Source organism: Notamacropus eugenii, chromosome 1 (assembly GCF_028372415.1).
Source record: "Notamacropus eugenii isolate mMacEug1 chromosome 1, mMacEug1.pri_v2, whole genome shotgun sequence".
NCBI classification, from domain to species: Eukaryota; Metazoa; Chordata; class Mammalia; order Diprotodontia; family Macropodidae; genus Notamacropus; species Notamacropus eugenii.
Genome location: NC_092872.1, coordinates 703,738,455 through 703,758,196, shown reverse-complemented (window position 1 = coordinate 703,758,196; position 19,742 = coordinate 703,738,455). Strand labels below are relative to the sequence as shown.

The window sequence follows — 19,742 nt, the reverse complement described above, 5'->3', positions numbered from 1 at the left end:
TTCAATTGCCTTTCATTAATTCTATTGTAGGTATTTTTCTTTGTGAAGCCATGCTAGCTCTTGGTGCTCACCATTTCCTTTCCTAGATTTTTGCTAACTATTCTTTTATTCGTGTTTTTTAGAATTTTCTAAGAATCAGATTAAAACTCTCTAGGCTAGACCTTAAAGAGACACCACAAAAAAAAAAATAAAGACACACATCTCTTTCTTTTTCACCTCTCTCCAGTCTTGTGACACCTTCCCTCTTTTCTATTATATTTCAGAGATCACTGGCTGTGATTAAACAATCATACACAATAATTTTTTTAGTACCCTGATATATCGTCAAGTCAAATAAAAAAGCATTTATTAAGCACTAAGTACTTGTGCTAAGTGCTGGAGATGAAACACCCACAGAAAGAAAGACAATCCTTGTCCTTACATTCTATCGGGGGAAGATAATATAAATGGAAGCTAGAAAAGGAGGTGGGCTTACAGTTCTTGGAGGCTTTGTGATTTGAACTCATCAAGGTCAATGACTTTCTTTTCTAATCTTATGAAACCACTCTCTTAATGTCATTTTCGTTCAATCTGTTCCAGTCCAAAGATCGTACTCTTTAGAAGAAAGATAAAACTGAAGAAATAATTATTTTTCTTTGTTACAAGTGAGAGCTTTATGAGGGGAGAAGTTCTTAGGAAGTGACAATCATGGAAAATTTATTCCTCAAGGAGGTTGAGCTTGGGAAGAAAAAAGTGTACTCCTAGTGGGGGTGATAGCCAAGGCTGAGCAGGAGAACGACTGGTGGTTACAGTGAGGATAGAGAAGAGAATTTGGAAGAGTAAGGCATAGGGAGAAATGGAATGATCCTGTAAAGGAATTTCAGTGCTGTCTTCAGCATTGGAAGTAGAATTTTGTGGGTAATGACAAGGTCAAAGGTATGAGTCCCTGTAAGTAGCTGAATTGTACAGGAGTAGATCATGGAACTGGAAAATTAGAGTATTTGAGGGAACATCAGCATGTATGTGGGAATCCTCAAGTATGGAAGCAGGAGGCAGAATGGGAGGGAAACTGAGCCAGTCACTGTACTCATTGAGAAAGTAAGTAGAACGCTCTGGAAGCTGAAGGATAACAACCATGAGGATGTATATTGGCCAATAAATTTGGACAGTCTACATCCAAAGAGAAGAGGTTCCTGAGTGATGGCACCAGAGAAAGAGTGTGTAGAAGTAGCAATAAGGAGCAAAGAGAATACAAAAGCAAGAAAATGCCGTTTGCTTGGCATCAGCTCAATGGATAGAGCCCTGAGCTCAGCATCAGAAGAGACTTCAGTTCAAATTCAGCCTCAGATACTTTCTAGCTGTGTGACCTTGGGCAAGTTGGCCTCAGTTTCCTTAGTACTTACTACAGTCTTCTCCTAGTTGGATTTTTTTTTTTTTACTAAAGGGATTTTTATTAAATCCCTTGAGTAACTGCTTAAAGAGGCCTATTTATTGAATGAGTGTATCTCATTCAAAGTGAGAATCTGATAAGACCTTATCCTAAAAGGTTCAGGGTCTCCCATTGCACCCTGGGTCATCTCCAGTCATCCTGATGAATACGTGGCCACTGGACCTAGATGGCTCAGGAGAAAAAAGTGAGGTTGGTGACCTCACACAGCCACCCCTCAATCAAACCAAAGTCAACTGCAAGTCATGTCATTATCTGGATGTCATGGTCCTCTTTGAGAAGGAAGAACAAACACAAACACAATAATGCAGCAAGTACCTAACACGATGTCTGGCACCTACTAGGTGCTTAATGAATGCTCTTTCCTTTGTTCAACTCATCTTTAGTTTTAGTACTTCTTACGTACCTATTACCAGGCAGTTAGGTGACACAATGGATAGAGTTCTGGGCTTGGAGACTAGAAGACCTGAGTTCAAATCCAGCCTTGTACATTTATTAGTTGTGTGACCCTGGGCAAGTCACTTAACCCTATATGCCTCAGTTCCTCATCTGTCACATGAGCTCAAGAAGGAAATGGCAGATCACTCCAGTATCTTAGCTAAGGAAATCCCAAATGGGGTCACAAATAACTGAACAATGTCAACACAAATGTAATTACTATAAGGCGATGTCACCTTAGCTGTTACCTAGCCTTTCATCTGTCTTTGAGATTTGTCTTAAAAACAAACAAACAAAAATTCCCAAATCTTAAGAGATGAGTGATCTGTACAAAGTCAGAGAGCTAATAAGTCACAGAACCAAGTCTTAAGTCCAGGTTTTCTGACTTTCTGTCCACTGAATCATATAGTAGACTTAATAAATGTTTGTAAAATGGATAAATGAAATTATATCTCTATATTCTGTATTTTCTATATTTTTTTATTCTAGAAAACCTCAAACCAACAGCCTGGAGGGCTAATTATTTCCACCCCAGCCTTTTAATCAGTGCTGATTGTGAACTCCCTGAAAATATCTCCACTGACATCATACTCCATTAGAATTTTAGGTCAATATATCTTTCTGTCTGTAGTTCCTGGTCTGATGAAGTTATTTTTGGGGTGATAGCCATCATCCCTTTTTCCAAATCAAAAGAAAGAGGAGATGAGGGGCAATACATTCATGTGCTTCTCATCGACTTTTTAAGACCCTTAATGTTCCAAGAGCAGTAGACCTGTCCAAGGTAATTAGCTAAACACACTCATCTGGATCTCTATCCACTGCTGCTTCTGCAATTATTATTTGGATGTCTCTGGTTGAGTCATTATGCTTGGATTCTGGAAGCACATTTGCACTCACACTGCCTCCATTAATGGTTGAAATCCCCTAAGAATTCCATTCCCCTGAACACCAGAGAATAGCCTTGTTCCAGGAACCATGGGCTGAATTTTAGTAAGCAGGGTCCTCTTCAGAAGCTTGAGACCCCTAATCAAGAAAACCAAACCAAACCAAACCAAAACCTGCTTTGATCTAAAAGCCCAAAGTTCAAATCAGAGCCCTGGGAGTGAGGGCAAGGTTGGGGTTTGATTCCAAATGCTAGTATCCTGTTTCTTCAGAGAGGAAACATTGGTCCGCTGTGCTAAAGAGTTCCAAGGTCATGGGTTCGAAATCCACATGAGCCAGTTTTCTCTGCTTGGTTGCACAGACTGAGACTACACCCCTGATCCTCGCCAGTGTAGTTAGCAAAATATGTGCACTTTCTGGTCATGAAGGGGACCTGGCCCTGCACTGTACATGGTTCACCACAAATCCACTTCCCTTTGGGAGAGGCAGCTTGGGGAAGGGTAACATGTCCCAAATAGAAGTCAGAGGACCTGGGTTTGAATCCAAACTTAGTCATTTATCAGCTATGTGACTTTGTGCAAGTCACTTAACTTTGCCAGTTTTAAGTCATTGGTTCTGAGAGCCATGGGTAAATGATGTGATCTTCATATCTCAAGGACAATGTGGTTATTTATTATCTGTGTTTACTGATGACATGTTTATTTTAGAATTAAAACGAACTTGTCTTCCTCAGAAAACTGAGAAGGAAATTCTCCAAAGTCAATACGAATGGGGATAGAGATCTCATGTGTACCAGAACGCTGGCATTTTGGCAGTGCTATTGAGAGGTTCAAATGAGATCATGTTTGCAAGGCACTTTGGGGACTTTCATTCACTACATAAATGTCACTTATTATTATCATCACTATTATTACTGAAGTATTTAAGTGGCCCTATGATCTCATCAATCTGGATTTTCCTTTAAATAATTCCCAGATATTCAACCTCTACTTCAACCTTTCATTATGTACAGGCTCTGGCCCGAGATCTCAATCCATCCATGTCTGCCCATGTCCTCTCATAAGCAGGATCCCCACAGGCAGTCCGGCCAACAGCTAGGAGCCTTTCTCATTTTCTCCTTGACAGCTGAGGACGCCAGTAGAGGACCTGGGCTCTATGCCTGTTCATGCTCACTCTTGCCATTTGAACAATCCGTTTTCTTTTATAATCATGTGTTGCCTCGTTGACAGCTGTGATGGGAACAATATCTCAGTCCCATGCAAATTTTTAGGCTAGTTTACCTTAAATGGTATTGAAACTCTCCTCAGGTCTTTACTGACTCCTGGGGCTAAAAGGGAAGTTTGTTGAGGCAGGTAGGTAGGTAGTACCCTGGATAAGGTGCTTGGACCTGGGGAAAAGAGGAGCTGAATTCAAATCCTAACTTGGATACTTACTAGATATGTGACCCTTAAGTCACTTAACTGTTACCTGCCTCAGTTTCCTCAACTGTAAAATGGGGATAATAATTATATCTACTTCCCAAAATTGTTGTGAGAATAAAATGAGATAAAAAGCATTTTTCAAACCTTATAGGGTTTTATAAATTCTAGTTATTATTGACCTCACTTCCTTCTCACCCAAGTCCAAAATAGTCACAAAGTGCTCCTGGTCCTCTCTGATGCTTGGCTGGTGAAAAGTAACAAGCAATTCAGGCAAAGGAGATTCACCTAGCTAAATCAACTCAAGGTATACTCAATACTTATCTTTGTTGAATATTCTTCTACTACTAAGTCTAAGAAAATCTTTTTTTAAATCATTTAATGACCTACAATTATCTCATTTGGTGCCAGTATCGAACACAACTGCCAAAGGGCTGACCGGAATCAGGCCCAGCCCAGAACAACAACAACAACCAGAACAACTTCTGTGAAGTTCCTCATTTATAGAAGCCTGCTCATAGTCACTCTATACCTTTTCATTTTTCTCTGGATAATACAAATTTTTAATCGTTTGGAGAATTTAGTGTTTATGACTCATTGCCATTCAATAAATGCCGGAAGAGTATTGGTATTTAAGAGATGGGTCTTTCATTCTGAAACAAATTTCAAGTATTTAAAGGAGCTTTATCACTTTTCTGAAGGTCAAACTTCTCTCATCCTCCATGATTTGACTCGTCCATTTTTTACTGTCTGTCTAAGGTATCTATACTGGTTAATAAGCTCTCTAGCTGTCCACGTCATAAGAGATACTCTTCATCCATATGCTGCTCCTTGCATGAATGGTTAGGTTAAACTCTTTTGAGTAGATAACTTCTTCTAGGAGGTTCTTCAGCATTCTAGGGCCCAATATACCCAACTCAATATTGCATGCAGTCAAGAGATATTGGAGGACCTCGTCAACCACAGGGAATCCATCTTTATCAATGAGCCATTTCCAGTCTGTTAAAATACAGACAAGAATGAATATGTAAGTGTGAGGTATATGTGCAGTCTCCATGTCTTTGCCCTCACTCATTCCTGATTTCTGGTATGTAATTTCCACTATGTTCCTGTAATTCTTACTTACTTGACTCTTGTATTGAAGTCATTGAGTTTCAAAGTATATTTCAGACCACAGTAAGCATTTATTGAGCTTGTGCTAAACACTAGGGATACAAAGAAAGGCACAAACAAAAACAAACCAACCCAGAGCTTCCATGCTAATGGAAGGGACAACATACAAACTACATATGTATAAGATATACATAATGAGTGTTGATTTAATTTGGAAGGACTTAAGAAATTCTTCACAGAATTTCTCAACCTCTTTATTCTTTGTAATGGATGTTGTTGCATAAGCTACAGTCATGATTATTTTCATGGTTGCCTTTTTTTTGGTAAATATTTAAGAGTACTGCAACATGAGATGACCAAATGTCTCATGAAATTATCTTTTTCATTGCCTTTGGGCACACAATAAATACAGTTCCACCAGATCCTTTATTTGCTTCCCCCAAAAGGCCCTGTGAGCCCTACTTTCATTCTGCTGTGGCATCCTTTATTCCTTCTGGTTTCATTTATAGTAAGAATGTCAACATTGATATAACTTGGTTCTTCTGCCAGTATGTCCATTCACTGGCCATTGGACAAGAATCTCAAGCATAGACAGGAACCACTAAGTTAATGTTTGTAGACAGTCTGAAAAACAATGTAATACTTAGTCCTGTCTGCCTTATTACCTAACACTTGATCTTTGTCACTGTGGAAAGACACTGAGTAGGACTGAGAATTAAATTTATTTTGTGTTTTTCTTTATTTCATGAATTTCCATGGCCAAAAGATTCATCACCAAGTAAGTGGGCTGTTGATGATATGCCTCTGTACTGAGGGTGGCTAGACTTCAAAAAGCAGATTAAATCTATTATGAGGACCATATTGAAACCATTCTATAGTGGCAGACCCTGTCAGAACTTACAGTCCAATGGCATATAACCCACACTTATCTCTACACTACAATTAGTATTGGAGTAGGATTTTGTGTATGGTTATCATTATTATCAATTATAATTATAGTATGTTAGTAATAATGATGATGATATCTAAGGGGGAAAATTCTTCAAGCTAATTTTTGTCAAACTTTTTTTTACTCAGGTGGCCCAAAGAAACCCTACTTAGTCAGAAGAAATATTCTTCTCACTAAGGGAGAAGTAGAAGCAAAGTATAATGGAAAGAGGAATGCACTTAGACTCTAGAGGGTCCAGGCTTGACTTTTGCTATATGACGATGGGAAAGTCAACCCCTCTGAAGCTCAATTACCTCATCTGTAAAATGGGGACAATAATGTCCCCCTGCCACATGAGGATCTTGTAAAGGATACATGAGATAAAGTGAACAAAACATTATGAAAACCTCCAAGTGTTAAGTAAATGTTTGTACACTATTACTGTTCTACTTCCTGAAGAAAGGGCTAATGACCAGAAATACACTGGCAATGACATAGAGAGGGGAAGAGAGGCCTGTCTAATCCACAAGCTGATAAATTGACCAATTGTCCTTACATTCCCTGCCAAATTCAGTAAACTTAGGTTGCCTAAAAACAGTTCACATAGGAAAGGGCTCCAGATTTGGAGTCTGGCAGACCTGGGTTCAAATTCTATTTCTTACACTGATTAGTTGTGTGACATTGGAGGAGTTACCAGCCCTGTCTCAATCTCTGGTTCTGTATCCAACAAGGAAGTTGGAAAACTTCTTAAGGTACCTTTGAGCTTCGAATTCTATGATCTTATGGCTCACATTCTTTTCTCTTTCTTGCCTGTCTCATTTTCCCTTGCGTGTTTTTTCTCATCTATATTCATGGCCCAGTCATGACCCTTCCTCCTTCTGCTAGTGATTGCCCTGAACCTATCTCCCACCTAAGATTACCTCCCATCTCCACTGTATAGATTATCTGTGCACACAGGTACTTCCATGCTGTTTCCCCATTCCAATGTGAGCTTTCTGAGAGCAGGAATCATGTTTTTAACTTTCTTTTTATCCATGGTGCCTAGCGCTTAATATTAATGCTTGTTGACATTGACATTGAGTTCTCTTCCAATTCTTTCATCTTGCCTTCTATGTTCCTCTTCTTGACTTATTCCACCATACTTGAAATTGGGAGGTAGAGTGTCTGGGATGGCATCACTTCATGTGGAGAAACTGGGAAGCCTACTTCTGGGACAATCATGGTGAAGTATAAGGGAAATGCCTTGGAGCATGCACAGATATTTCGTGGTTCAGATTGGCTAACTATATGTTGAATAGTAGCCTCTTTGACTGGCTATCAAGGCATTCAAAAAAGTCTCTTGTCTTCAATGACTGTTGTGCCACAAGTGTTTAGCACAGAGCCTGGCACATGGTAGGCACTTAATAAATATGGGTTGCTTCATTCTCTATTGGCTTCATTTGATGACTCCTGGTTCATGACTTTGAGAGTTTCAATCCTGGGAGCTTCAAAGAGCAAACTATAGAAATCTTGGAGCCAGAGTCCAGGATAGGTTTTGCAAGTAGTACAACATCAATTCCCCAAGGAACAAAGAGAAACCTTTGGGAATGATTTCCAGGACCCCATCCCAGTGGGATCTGAGATGCTTACCCAGAAGTTGTGCTACATTTGGACACAAACTTGTTGGGATTAATGCTATGTAGGAATTGAGACAAGTTTGACCTTACTCTTCCAGGTGGTATATGGGACGTATTGTGAAAGGGGAAATTAGGAATATTTGGTCTTGCTAAATCTTTGAAGTAAGGATTCCCTTGTAAAAGCTAATCAATGTTAAATAGTTAAGTGGACCTAGGGTGGTTGTAACTGGCCCCTAATGATGGAGAGAAAAATCATCCATGGAGACTCGAGCCAATGGCAACAGAAGAACAGAGTGTTTCCAGACCCCTCAGGTTTATAGCAAACTTGGCTCTGGGATAGAAGGCCAGAGTGCACATGTTGGAAATGAAAAGAAGAAAACTTAAAATGTAGTATCTGAAAAGTAAATGTCACTTAAAACATTTTTATAAAAAGGAAATTAGTGAAAATAAGGAAGAGTATGAAGAAACAGCAATACTTTGTAAATAGAGTAAGAAGGGGAAAGGATTTCAAATTGAAAAGACATGCTGTATACGAGTTAATATATGTAAACCCATAGCTATTTAGGTGTTGGGGCATTACCAGCTGGGTGAGGGCCTGAGATGTGAGGCCAACCATGACTAAATATCCATGCAGATTTTCCTTCGGCTCCTGGGAGCCCAAGGAAGTTAAATGAAGGCAAAGATTCCGCACCCAAGCCTGGCCAGCAACAGTCTCAGGGAACTGTGAATTTAGTCTCTGGAATGTTAGCAGCCCTGTAAGCCAAGGTGAAAGAAAGGAGGGAAAAGATTTTTATAGGATTGGGGGAAGCCAGAGGAAAGACTGAGGTAATATAGAAGAATAAAACTCCTGCCCAGATAGACACCCAAGGTCAAATTCCATAAACCATCTACCTGACTTCAGGCAAACCTTCTGGTTATAGACCTAGGACAAGTGACCCTTTTTTGATGAGCAGAGAAAAATATTTCTTTCTATGCTTGATACCAACATTCATGCAAAAAAGGCCACAGGGTAATGTCAATATTCATGGACTTAAAATATATGCGGCTTCTTAAAATAAGCTATTTTTTACCCTGCCTCTCTTTTCCATAAACTGGTTTACAAAAGAATGAAATGTTAGCTTGGTACTTCCCCCCAGATTAAGATATGCTCCCATGGGGAATCTAAAGACCTGTTGACCTATGCAAATGGTTCCTTGAATTTCTCCACCCTTTGGAAGTAGGATAACCAAAAAAAAAAAAAATTAAAAATTTATACCATGACCAAATAATAAGAAATGACCGGGTGCTGGATTAAAATATAGCCCACGCCTATCAAAACTGACTGACCAGCACAGGAGCATAATATTAGAACTAAAAAAAAATACCAGAGAAGTTGTTTAGTCAAGCCACTTTATTTTACCATTGAGACATTGGTGGCTTAGGGAAGTCAAGTATTTGATCAAGGTCAAACAAGTGACAATTTGGGGGATTTGAACTCAGGTCCTCTGTCTCCAAATCAAGGACTTTTTCTAATATCCCATGTGACTAGATGCATGTTGAGAGCACTAAGTGGGGGTGCTTTCTATGTATTTGCTACTCTAGTGATGATGCCCCATACAATGCTATAACTTCCTCTTGATCCCAGAACAAAATGGTCACATCAATTTGAGGATAGCTCCTTTCTAAGGGAGTATTTCCCAAGAGTGTACTGTGTGCCAGGTATTGTGCTAAACGCTGGGAATAACACAGAGAGGCAAAAGATCCTTCCCCTCAAGGAGCTCCCATTCAATGAAAGACACAACTTGTAAACAATTACCATCACATACAAGATGTATACAAGATAAATCAGTGGGGGGAGAGAGTAATCGAAAGAGAGAAGGCACTAGCTTAGCTCCTAAAATGAGATTTCCCATTCCTTCCATCCAGAGAGCAGAGATGAGGGCAGCCAGCTGAGAATTCCTTGTTGAGGAGCAAATTTTTACCCCATGTAAAGACATTTTCCCTAATAGAGCTGTCCAAAAAAATCACCTGTCCAGGATGCTAAAAGGGGAACACCTGCTCAGGAATGTGTTGGCCCAAATGATTTCTGAGGTCCCTTCCAAGGCAGGAGAACTCAAGATTTTCAATTTCTGCATCTTGTGGATTGGGGTCATGCCGCTATTTGCTCCATGTCCACTAGATGGCAGGAAAGAGAAACAAGAGAAGCAGCTGTTCCATAAGCCTGGAACAAAGGAAATATTCTTGCTTGTCTATGGAATGAATGAATGGATAACCTGGAAACTGTGGGTTTTGTTTTTTTTGGGGGGGGGGGAGTTCCTACTCTTATTTACTTCCCCTTCCCCCTCTCCATTTCTCACACTTAAATCTTTGATCTACATATTATCTCATTTGACCCCAAAATAATTTTATCATCACCCCCATTTTACAGCTGAAGGAAATTTAGTTAACTGAGGTCAATGCAAATGACTTGTCAGGATATTAGGCAGGCAGGATTTGAATCCAGGGACTCCTGACCCTAAGTCTCACGAACCATTCATTGTGACTTGCATGTGGGCAGCTGGATGGCATTACAGCACAGGACTTGGAGTCAAGAAGTCTAGAGGTGAAATTTGGCCTCAGAGGTTTATTAGCTGTGTGACCCTGGATGAACTTCACTTAACCTCTGTCTGCCTCAATTTTCTCATGTGTAAAATGGGGATAAATAATAGCACCTACTTCCCAACGTTGTTGATAAATTGAGATAAAATGAGGATAACATAAGAATATTTGTAAAGGGCTTAGCATATAGTAGGAACTATATAAATGTTACCAGTTAATAAGGACTTTATTAAATATTTCATATTATTAGTAAGTACCAATTATTATTACTAGTAGTAAGTCCTTAATTAATGTTTTTGACTATGTCATATTGCCTCTCAAGCAGTCCTTAATCTTAAATCCTTCACATGTTATGTATCATTTACATATCATTCATTGTACATATTATACATGTTATAAACCCCTCAAGGGTAAGGATTATTTCATTTTTGTCTTTGTATCTTCAAAATGCTTGGGTCATAGTAGAAACTTAATGAGTGCTTGTATTACTATAGTATTGGCAGCTAAGTGGTGCAGTGGATAGAGGGCAGGGCCTGGAGTTATGAAGACCTGAGTTCAAATATGACTTCAGACATGTACTAGCTGTGTGACTCTGGGCAAATCACTTAATCATGCTTGCCTCAGTTCCTCATCTGTATGGTGGAGAGGGAGATGACCAACCACTCTAGTATCTCTGCTAAGAAAATCTCAAATGGGGCCATGAAGAATTGGACACAATTGAACAACCACAAAGTTATACTATTGCAACACTACTGAGAACCAATAAGGAAAAACCGCTTACCTCAAAGCTGACAAAACACTGCATAAGATTTAAGTCTTCATTCTTTATACAAGAAATTACAACGATGATCCTATCCCTCAACCCCTCAGTTCTTTCCCAGGCTTAGCTTGATACAAAGATATCAAGCTATACCCTTTCCATTTCCCATCTTAATGCCCAAATGGACCAATTCAACTCTACGCTCTCATTTTCTCTTGAATCCTTATCCCCTTTTTCCGGATTATAGAATATCTTGTACTTCTAAACACCAGCCTTGGATCACTCCCAACATCCACTGCTACCTTCATTCCTACTCATGCACTGCTGAATAAAGCTGGAGAAAATAACAAAACAAATAACAAAAAACTCAGGGTCACACAGCTCTTGATTGGATCCACTCTAAGTTTACGTTATATAATTATTTAATTCCTGCTGGGCCCTCACTGGAGCAAGGTGATTCTTTGACACTTCCCTAATCGATCCATTATCCCATCTATCACACTGCTTTTTCAAAACCTTTTCATCCCTCCTCAAATTTCCCTTACCTCCCTCTCCTGTTCTCCTCTCAGATGAGAATCTTGCCTCATATTTCCCCCAAAATGGAGTCCATTCACAAAGAACCCTTTTCTTCTCCTCTTCTCCCCTCTTCCTCATCTTGAATAATTCAGACATCTTCTACCACTCACTTTCTTCATCCCTGACTCACCCAAGGAGGAGTCCCTTCTCCTTGGCAAGGCAAACATCTCTACATGCACAAAGGATCCCATTCCATCTTGTCTTCTCTGGAAGATTTTCCCTCCTCTCTCCCCATCCCTAATCTCTCACTATTACTCAATCAGTAGTCCCTGTCTTCTGGTAGCTCCTTACTGCCTTCAAACATGCCCATGTCTCCTCCATCCTCAAAACCCTCACTTGACCCATCCATGCCCTCTAGCTATCATTCTATAACTCTCCTTCCTTTTGTGATTCAACTCCTCAAGGTTATTGACAACAGGTACCTTCACTTCCTTTCCTGTCACTCTTTTTAACCACGAAGTCTGACTTCCAACATCATTTATTCAACGGAAGTTTCTCAGAAATTACCAACAATCCCCGAACTGTCAAATCTAATGACCTCTTCTCAGTCCTCGTGCTTCTGAACCTCTCTGCAGTCTTTAACACTGTTAAGTCTTCTCTCCTTGATACTCTCTCCTCTAGATTTTCATAAAACACTTTCTCCTGGTTCTCCTCCTACCTATCTGACCACTCATTCTCTGGGTCCTTTGCTGTATCTTCATCTACAACATGTTTGCTAACAGTGGAGGTCTTCCGAGGCACTGTCCTGGGCCCTCTGTTCTTCTTCCTCTATAATATTTCACTTGGTGATCTCATTAGTTCCCATTTTTCAATGAGTTTCAATGATCATCTCTATGCAGATGACCCTCAGATCTACTTGCCCAGTACTGACCTCTCTATCGATCTCTAGTTTGGGATCTCCAATTGCTCATTAGACATTTGCAGTGTATGTCCCATAAGCTTTTAAACTCAACATTCCCAAAACTGAACTCATTTTCTTTCCCTCCAAACCCTTCCCTCATTCTAACTTTCCTGTTACCATTGAGGGTACTACCATCTTCCTAGTAACATGGGCTCACAACCTAGGAGTCAGTCACCCTGAACTCTTCGCTCTCTCTCAGTCCCCATATTCAATCTGTTACCAAGGACTGTTGGTTTTATCTTTGCAGCAGATCTTGCACTGCCCCACCCTTTTCCTCTCTAAAACTGCCACCACTGGTGGGCTTTTATTGCCTCATACCTCTACTATGGCAACAACTGATTTGTTGGTTTCCCTGTCTCAAGTCTGTACCCTCCAATCCATCCTCCACTTAGCTCTCAAATTGATCTTCCTAAAACCCATATTCTGCCATGTTTTACCCTCCCTTTATACAGTAAACATCAGTTTAAAACTGAAGGTAAACCCTATTATGCACAGAATCAAGTATTAGATTGTTTAGCTTTTAAAATTCTTAATAACCTGGTCTAGGGGTGGGGAACCTGCAGCCTTGAGGCCACATGTGATCCTCTAGATTCTCAAGTGAGGCCCTTTGACTAAACCCAAACTTCATCGAACAAATCCCCTTCATAAAAGGATTTGTTCTGTAAAACTTGGTCTCAGTCAAAAGACCACACCTGAGCACCTAGAAGACCACAATTTCCCCACCTGGGACTTAGTTTCTTTCTACCCTCGCAGTTTTCTTAGGCTCTACCCTCCTTCAAGTACTCTGTAACAGAAGCACTGGCCAACAAGCTGTTCCTCCCACATGACACTCCATTTTCCAACTCTGAGTGTCCCTCATGTGTCATGGCTGCCCCTCTTGCTTGGAATGCTTTTTTTCTTCATGTTCCCCATGCCTGGAATTCTGTGTGTGTGTGTGTGTGTGTGTGTGTGTGTGTGTGTCTGTCTGTCTGTCTGTCTGTCTATCTGTCTGTCTTTCTCTTTTCTCTCTTTGTGTGTACGTGTGTGTGTTATCTGTCTGTCTCTCTCTCCCCTCTCCTTTCTCTCTGTCTCTGTCTCTCTGTCTCTGTCTGTCTCTCTGTCTCTGTCTCTCTGTCTCTGTCTCTCTCTCTCTCTTTCCTTCCCCTCCTGACTTCTCTGAATCTCTTCTAGTCATAGCAAAAGTCCCACCTTTTGCAAGAAGCCTTTTCCAGTCACTCTTAATTTTGTCCATTTCCTCTAAGATTGCTCTCAATTTACCATGTATTTATCCTTTTTACACATAGTTGTTAGCATGTTGTCTCTCCCACTAGACTGTGACCTCTTTAAGAGTAGGAACTAGCTTTTGCCTTTCTTTATATGCCCAGCCCTTAACATGGTACCTGGCACATAGTAGGTGCTTATTCAGTGTTAGGTGATCTGGACAAGTAAGAGGTACCTGGGAGAATTAACTCACAATGGCTTGGGAGAAGCCAGAAAAGACCTGATCAGATAAAAGAACCTGAGCTGTGAAATTCCCAGTCCTCTCAGAACATCTTTGGTCTATTTTATCAAAGAAACGAGTAGGAGAGTAGGATAAAGTTGTTCTGAAGAATCATTTGAACAAGATTTAGACACATAGTCAGTCTTTCTTTGGTTACTCTCAGACTTTGCAGAATTACTAAAGAACTAAGAATGTTATCAGTTGAATTACAGAAAGTCACAGCTGGAAGGAGTTTAGAGGCCAAAGGTTTCATTGCTTCCTCTGAGGATGATGATAACAAAGACCCAGAGAGGGGGAGAGATTTGCTTATGGCCATAGATAGTTAGAAGCAGATCTCAGGTCTAGGGACTTGGAGCCTTGAGCTTTGTACCACTACCTTCTACACTGTTCTTCTGATAGAGTGCTGATGTAGTGGTTTGGAGGGCAGAATACCTAGGCTGAACTCAATTCCCAATGTTGCTTTGACAGAGGAAACCAGCTGATATAGTGGAGTCAAAAATAGGTCTGGAGTCAGAAAGACCCAAACTGATATCTGGCCCGAGATACTTGCTTAGCTCTGTGATTCTGGGCAAGTTGCTTAACCTCTGCCTGACTCAGTTTCCCCAACTGTGAAATGGGTATAGTCATATCAACATATCTTCCCTGTGGGAATTGAATGAGATGAAGTGTTTAGCACAGTTCCCGGTACATAGTACTGCTTAATAAATATTCGTTTCCCTTCTTCCACTGCAGCAGAAATTTCTTTTCCTCATTTGTAAGGTGATGGAGTTCAGCTCCATCAGGGGTTCTTAACCTGAGTTCCATGGATCCAAAGTCTTGTGGATGGATTTCAAGGAGCCCATGAATTTGGGTGGGGAAAAAAATCACATTTTATTTCAATGTAATTGGTTTTCTTTTTAACCCTGTGTATTTCATTTTATGCACTTAAAAACATAATTCTATGAAGGGGTCCAACAGGCTTTCCCAGTTTGCCAAAGATGTGCAGGACACAAAAACGGTTAAGGATCTGTGAATTAGCTGATCTCTAAGGTTGTGTCCAGCTCCAGAGACTTTTAGGAACTCTATTTGCTTTGTACCCTTGCAATCACCAACAGACCTCTGCAGTGGTCCTCCAATATTCCAAACTTGCAGATGGTTTGATTAAAAAAAACCAACAATACCTTCTTTCAAGACTGGCTTTTTGCCCCCTGCCCTGGGAGCAGAGGGACGACAGATGGGGGGATTAGCAGACACTGGGAGTTCTCCTTAACAGCAGAAGGCATATCTTCAATTCCTCTTGCACCCTCAAAGAGTTATTCTGGTGGTCTAAAACTTAATAAAAACTTGTGGCTACATAGCATTTTAAGTGAAAAGATTCTTTTTTCAATACCATTCTGTGAGCTGAGAAGTACAAATATTATTATCCCTTTGAACAGATGAGAAGACTGACTCTCAGGGCAAATGAATGATTTGCTCAAGTCAGTGGCATGGCCAGGATTTGAACCCAGGCTGGGCCCTTTCTCTTTACTGCTTCTTCATAGAATGTGCAGCTTCAACAGAGCAGAACATCTGGAACTTCACTAAGTTTTATTTTGAGACTGAGAACAGCTATGTTTGCCAGAAAGTCTACTAATCTCAATAATGCTAAAAGAATGGAAATAGAAATACCTTATTCCCAGCTTTAGAATAACTAAGGAAATATTAACTGTTTTGAACCTATCCTAGCTTAGATTCTGCCTTGAAATATACTATGTTTGCTCAGTATTCATTCAACAAACATGATTTGAAGCCAGAATGATGGAGTGAAGGGAGCTGGATCCAAATCCTGGATCTCAATTGCTACCTGCTAGGACAAATCATTTTATTACTCCTTTCCTATTTTATGACCAACCCTTTGATCTTATGGACCATTATGAATTAATGCAAAGAGAAGGGACCAGAGCCAGGGGAACAAATGAGAATATTTGTAAAGCACTTAGCAGAGTGCTTGGCCCATAATAGGCACTCAAACAGAGGAGTGTCTACTTGATTCTAGAGGTAATAGAATCCACTAGAGTTTATTGAGAGGGGAGGAATGTAATGATGAGGATGATCATGTTTATATAAGTGCTTTGATCCTCACAACAACTTGTGAGTTATGTGCTATTATTATCCCCATTTTAAAGGACAAGAAACAAGATGAGACTTGAAACACTCATTACATATTTGCATCTTTTCTTCTTTCCCCTTCCTTTCTTTTTCCCTTCTTTCCCTTCTCCTTCCTTCCCTTCCTCTTGCTTTCTCTTTCTTCCTCCCTCCATTCCTTCCTCCCTTTCTTTTTTCCTTCCTTTCTACCTTTTCTTCCTTCCTCCTTTCCTTCCTCCCTCCCTCCCTTCTTCTCTCCCTCCTTCCCTTCCTACCATCCTTTACTCATCACAATTATAGTAATGTAAAAGAAAAGGAAGCCAAACTTTGAGTGGATTTAATGACTAGTGTTGCCCCTAAAGAACAGATGACAAATGTACCTCCCTCCTTTTGGGAGAGGCTATAATCCCTCCACTAATTTACCCTACTGATATTACCTAATAGTTTTTCTTGTCATAAGGGTAGGAATGTTATTTCATTGGGGACAGAGAGGAAATCTATAAGAAAATTATTGTAATATAAAATAAAAAGGCATTTAAGTTTTTTTTAAGGGGAAATACTAGAGCTTCTTATTGGTCATTTTTCTCTTTCTGGAAAAGGAAGGATAAGGACAAAAAAAAGGTAGGATTGTGTCACCCAGCCCCCTATCCACCACTCCACCACTAGAGACTGCTCTTCCCCAGGTCAAGTTTGTGACCATCTTTTCAGGACACTTTGTTCTAGAGAACCCTTGCAAAGGCAGAACTTTTTCACCTATTTTCTTCCTAGGAAAAGGGAAGTTTTGCACATTTCCCAGGATGCTCGTTTAATCACCAAGCTCATGGAAACCCAAGCGATCTTTCATTGCCTTCCTTGCTTCCCAGCTACATAAAACTCTTCTCAATTTGGGGCCTGAGGACCTGAGCCATAAGTGATATTCATTCGAGCTATAATCGATACTTCCTCGCCATCCCCAGTGAAGCAACATCCCCCTTATATCAAAGAAAACTCTTCAGCAAAACCCACAGAGTATGTTAGTGGAGGGATCACAGTCTCTGCTAGAAGGAGAGAGGTACATTTGTCATCTTCTCTGGGGACAGAACTACTCATTACAGTCACTCAGAGTTCAACTTCCCTTTCTGTTACATTATTATAGTGAAGAGCTAGGTGACTCTTAGCAAATTACTGAATTCTTTTGAGTAGTTTCCTCATCAAGAAGATGGGGGAGGCAGTAATGACACTTGTTTCCCCCCCCCCCCAGAATAGGAATGTGTGTGAAGAAAGCTTTGTAGATCATTATATAAATGTGAATCATTATTCTATTCCAATAAATATATATTAAGGGTCTACTATAATCACAGAATTTTTAGGTTCTGGTGACATGAAAATATAAAAATGGCAGGGTCTGGTCCTTTAGTCTGGTGGGTAGCTAGGCAGCACAGTAAATAGAGCACTGGGCCTAAAAATAAGAAGGCCTGAGTTCAAATCTGGCCTCAGACGCTTGTTAGCTGTATGACTGTGGGCAAGTCACTTAACCCTGTTTGTTTCAGTTTCCTTATCTGTCACATGAACTGGAGAAGGAAATGTCAAAGCACTCCAATATTTTTGCCAAACGAGGTTACAAAGAGCAGGACACAGCTGAAATACTGAACAACACAAAAAGTTTTCAGTCGTTTAGGGAGTCTGACATGTTTCCAAAGAAATATAACACAAGTTACAGGGTGATAGGGGCAAAAAGAGACAACTGGGAAAATTGCTCTAGGAAAACTTGCAATAGAAATGACCTGAAATTGGCATAGAAAGTTAGAGCCAAAAGGTCCCTTAAAGAGTATTTGTTATTAGATAATTAGACTTCCCCACCTCATTTTGTGGAAGGGAAAACTGAAGACACAGAGGAAACGTAACCTGCCCAACTACCTTGTAGAGACAGGGCAGAACTGGGAAGGAAAGTCAGGCCTCCCGGCTTCCAGGCCAGTGCCAGCTGTACTATGATACTTTTCCAGGAACATGTGTCGAAATAGGATGTTTTTCAGTGATTTGTATGCAAAGACTGAAAAGAACTGGCTCATGCTTTTATTTTTATAACCAAATTAATCAGATTATTTAAATCTGTCTTGGCAAGAATTGTTTGCATATGCTGAACATTCAGAAGTGATTTTCCTTGTTGATTCTATGAGGATCTCTGTCGATCAATAGCTTTAGAATATGACTTTTGCACCAGAGTTACATAGGGTCTCAGGGACCCACAACATCCTTGAAGAACAGCCGGATGTGAGACTTGATAGACAGGGTTGGGTCCAATTAGGGAGCACCTTGAAGGCATAACTTAGGAATCTAGATGCATAGGATGGAAATCTGGGAGAGCTTTCAGAAATCATTTAGTCTTTTTTTTTTAAATAGATGAGAAAACCAAACCACAGAATTTCAGATCCTCTTTTCAGTAGCTCTAATTATTAGGAAGTTTTTTCAGGCATCAAGGCTCAATTGACCTTTGTGACTCACACATGACTCCCAGTTTAACCCATGGGGGCCAAGAAGGCCAAGTCTAATCATCTTTCTTCCTTGTGACCACTTTTCAAGTCCTTGACAAAGCTATCATTTCAATTCTCCTGCCTACCCCTTTGGCCCCCACCCCCAACCCTAGCCTTCTCTTGTTCCAGGCTAAAAATCCCCATTACCTTCAACCAATTCTCATTAAACATAGACTTGGGACTGCTGATCATTCTTCTGCATGTTCTCAGTTTATTAATAAACTTTCTCAAATGTGGGGCTCAGAATTGAACCCCAAACCCCAAGCTGAATCCACATGTGGTCTACCCAAAGCCAATGACAGCAAGACTGTCCCTTCCATTTCCAGAAAAAGAAAGGAAATTGCCTAGAATGATACAGGTATGAAGTAAGCAGGGCTAGAATTTGCAATTTTCATCCCAGAAATTCCCACTTTCCACCCCTCAAATAGACATTCACTTCTCTGTGTGGTGAATGAACCTACACAAAGTAGAATCTGCAGGCTGAAACATCTACAACCAGATTAGTCAAATCTAGTTTTTGAGGAGCCAGGGCAACAATGGGGCGGGGAGCAGCTTGCTCTAAAAGCTTCTCTGGTTTCCTTTTCTAGGAATTAGTGGTGGACCCTTGGACAATCATTACAGACTCAAGCAGTTCCACTTCCACTGGGGAGAAATAAATGACTGGGGCTCAGAACACACAGTGGATAATCAAGTTTTCCCAGCTGAGGTTTGCACACATGACCGTGGGTTTATTAAAAGGATTTAAAGATGCCTGTCTCATCAACAGAATGCATAGGACCAGAGAGCTTTGTTTATTTTATTTGTTTATATTAAATTTGAAAAATCATATTGGAAAGAGTAAAGATAGCAGGAGAAGCAGCAGATTTCAGAAGCAGAGCATCATTTGATTTCACATATGTGAGAAGATTTATAAGTATGAAAGGGGCAGCCGGGTGGAGTAGTGGATAGAGTGCTGGGCCTAGAGTCAGGAAGACTGGAGTTCAAATCCATCCTCAGACTCTTACTGGCTGTGTG

The 19,742-nt window shown here is 40.3% G+C and overlaps 1 protein-coding gene and 1 long non-coding RNA gene across 5 annotated transcripts in view; one reads left to right on the top strand and one right to left on the bottom strand.

The window, feature by feature from the left end:
• The window catches only part of CA5A (carbonic anhydrase 5A), a 52,054-nt gene that overhangs the window by 15,503 nt on the left and 16,809 nt on the right, over positions 1-19,742 (top strand). For all 3 annotated transcript variants that reach the window (XM_072636284.1, XM_072636283.1, XM_072636282.1), the window contains exon 3: positions 19,316-19,434. In XM_072636284.1, coding sequence (XP_072492385.1) covers positions 19,316-19,434 — 119 coding nt within the window. The remainder of the gene's footprint in view (positions 1-19,315; positions 19,435-19,742) is intronic.
• Positions 4,552-12,865, bottom strand: LOC140521351 (uncharacterized). 2 transcript variants are annotated; one of them, XR_011972899.1, is made up of 4 exons: positions 12,753-12,865; positions 11,180-11,492; positions 9,829-9,975; positions 4,552-5,163 (listed from the first exon to the last, which is right to left on the bottom strand). It is a non-coding gene; the product is annotated as an uncharacterized lncRNA (long non-coding RNA). The 2 variants fall into 2 exon arrangements; XR_011972898.1 differs by lacking the exon at positions 4,552-5,163 and having other exon boundaries at positions 9,613-9,975.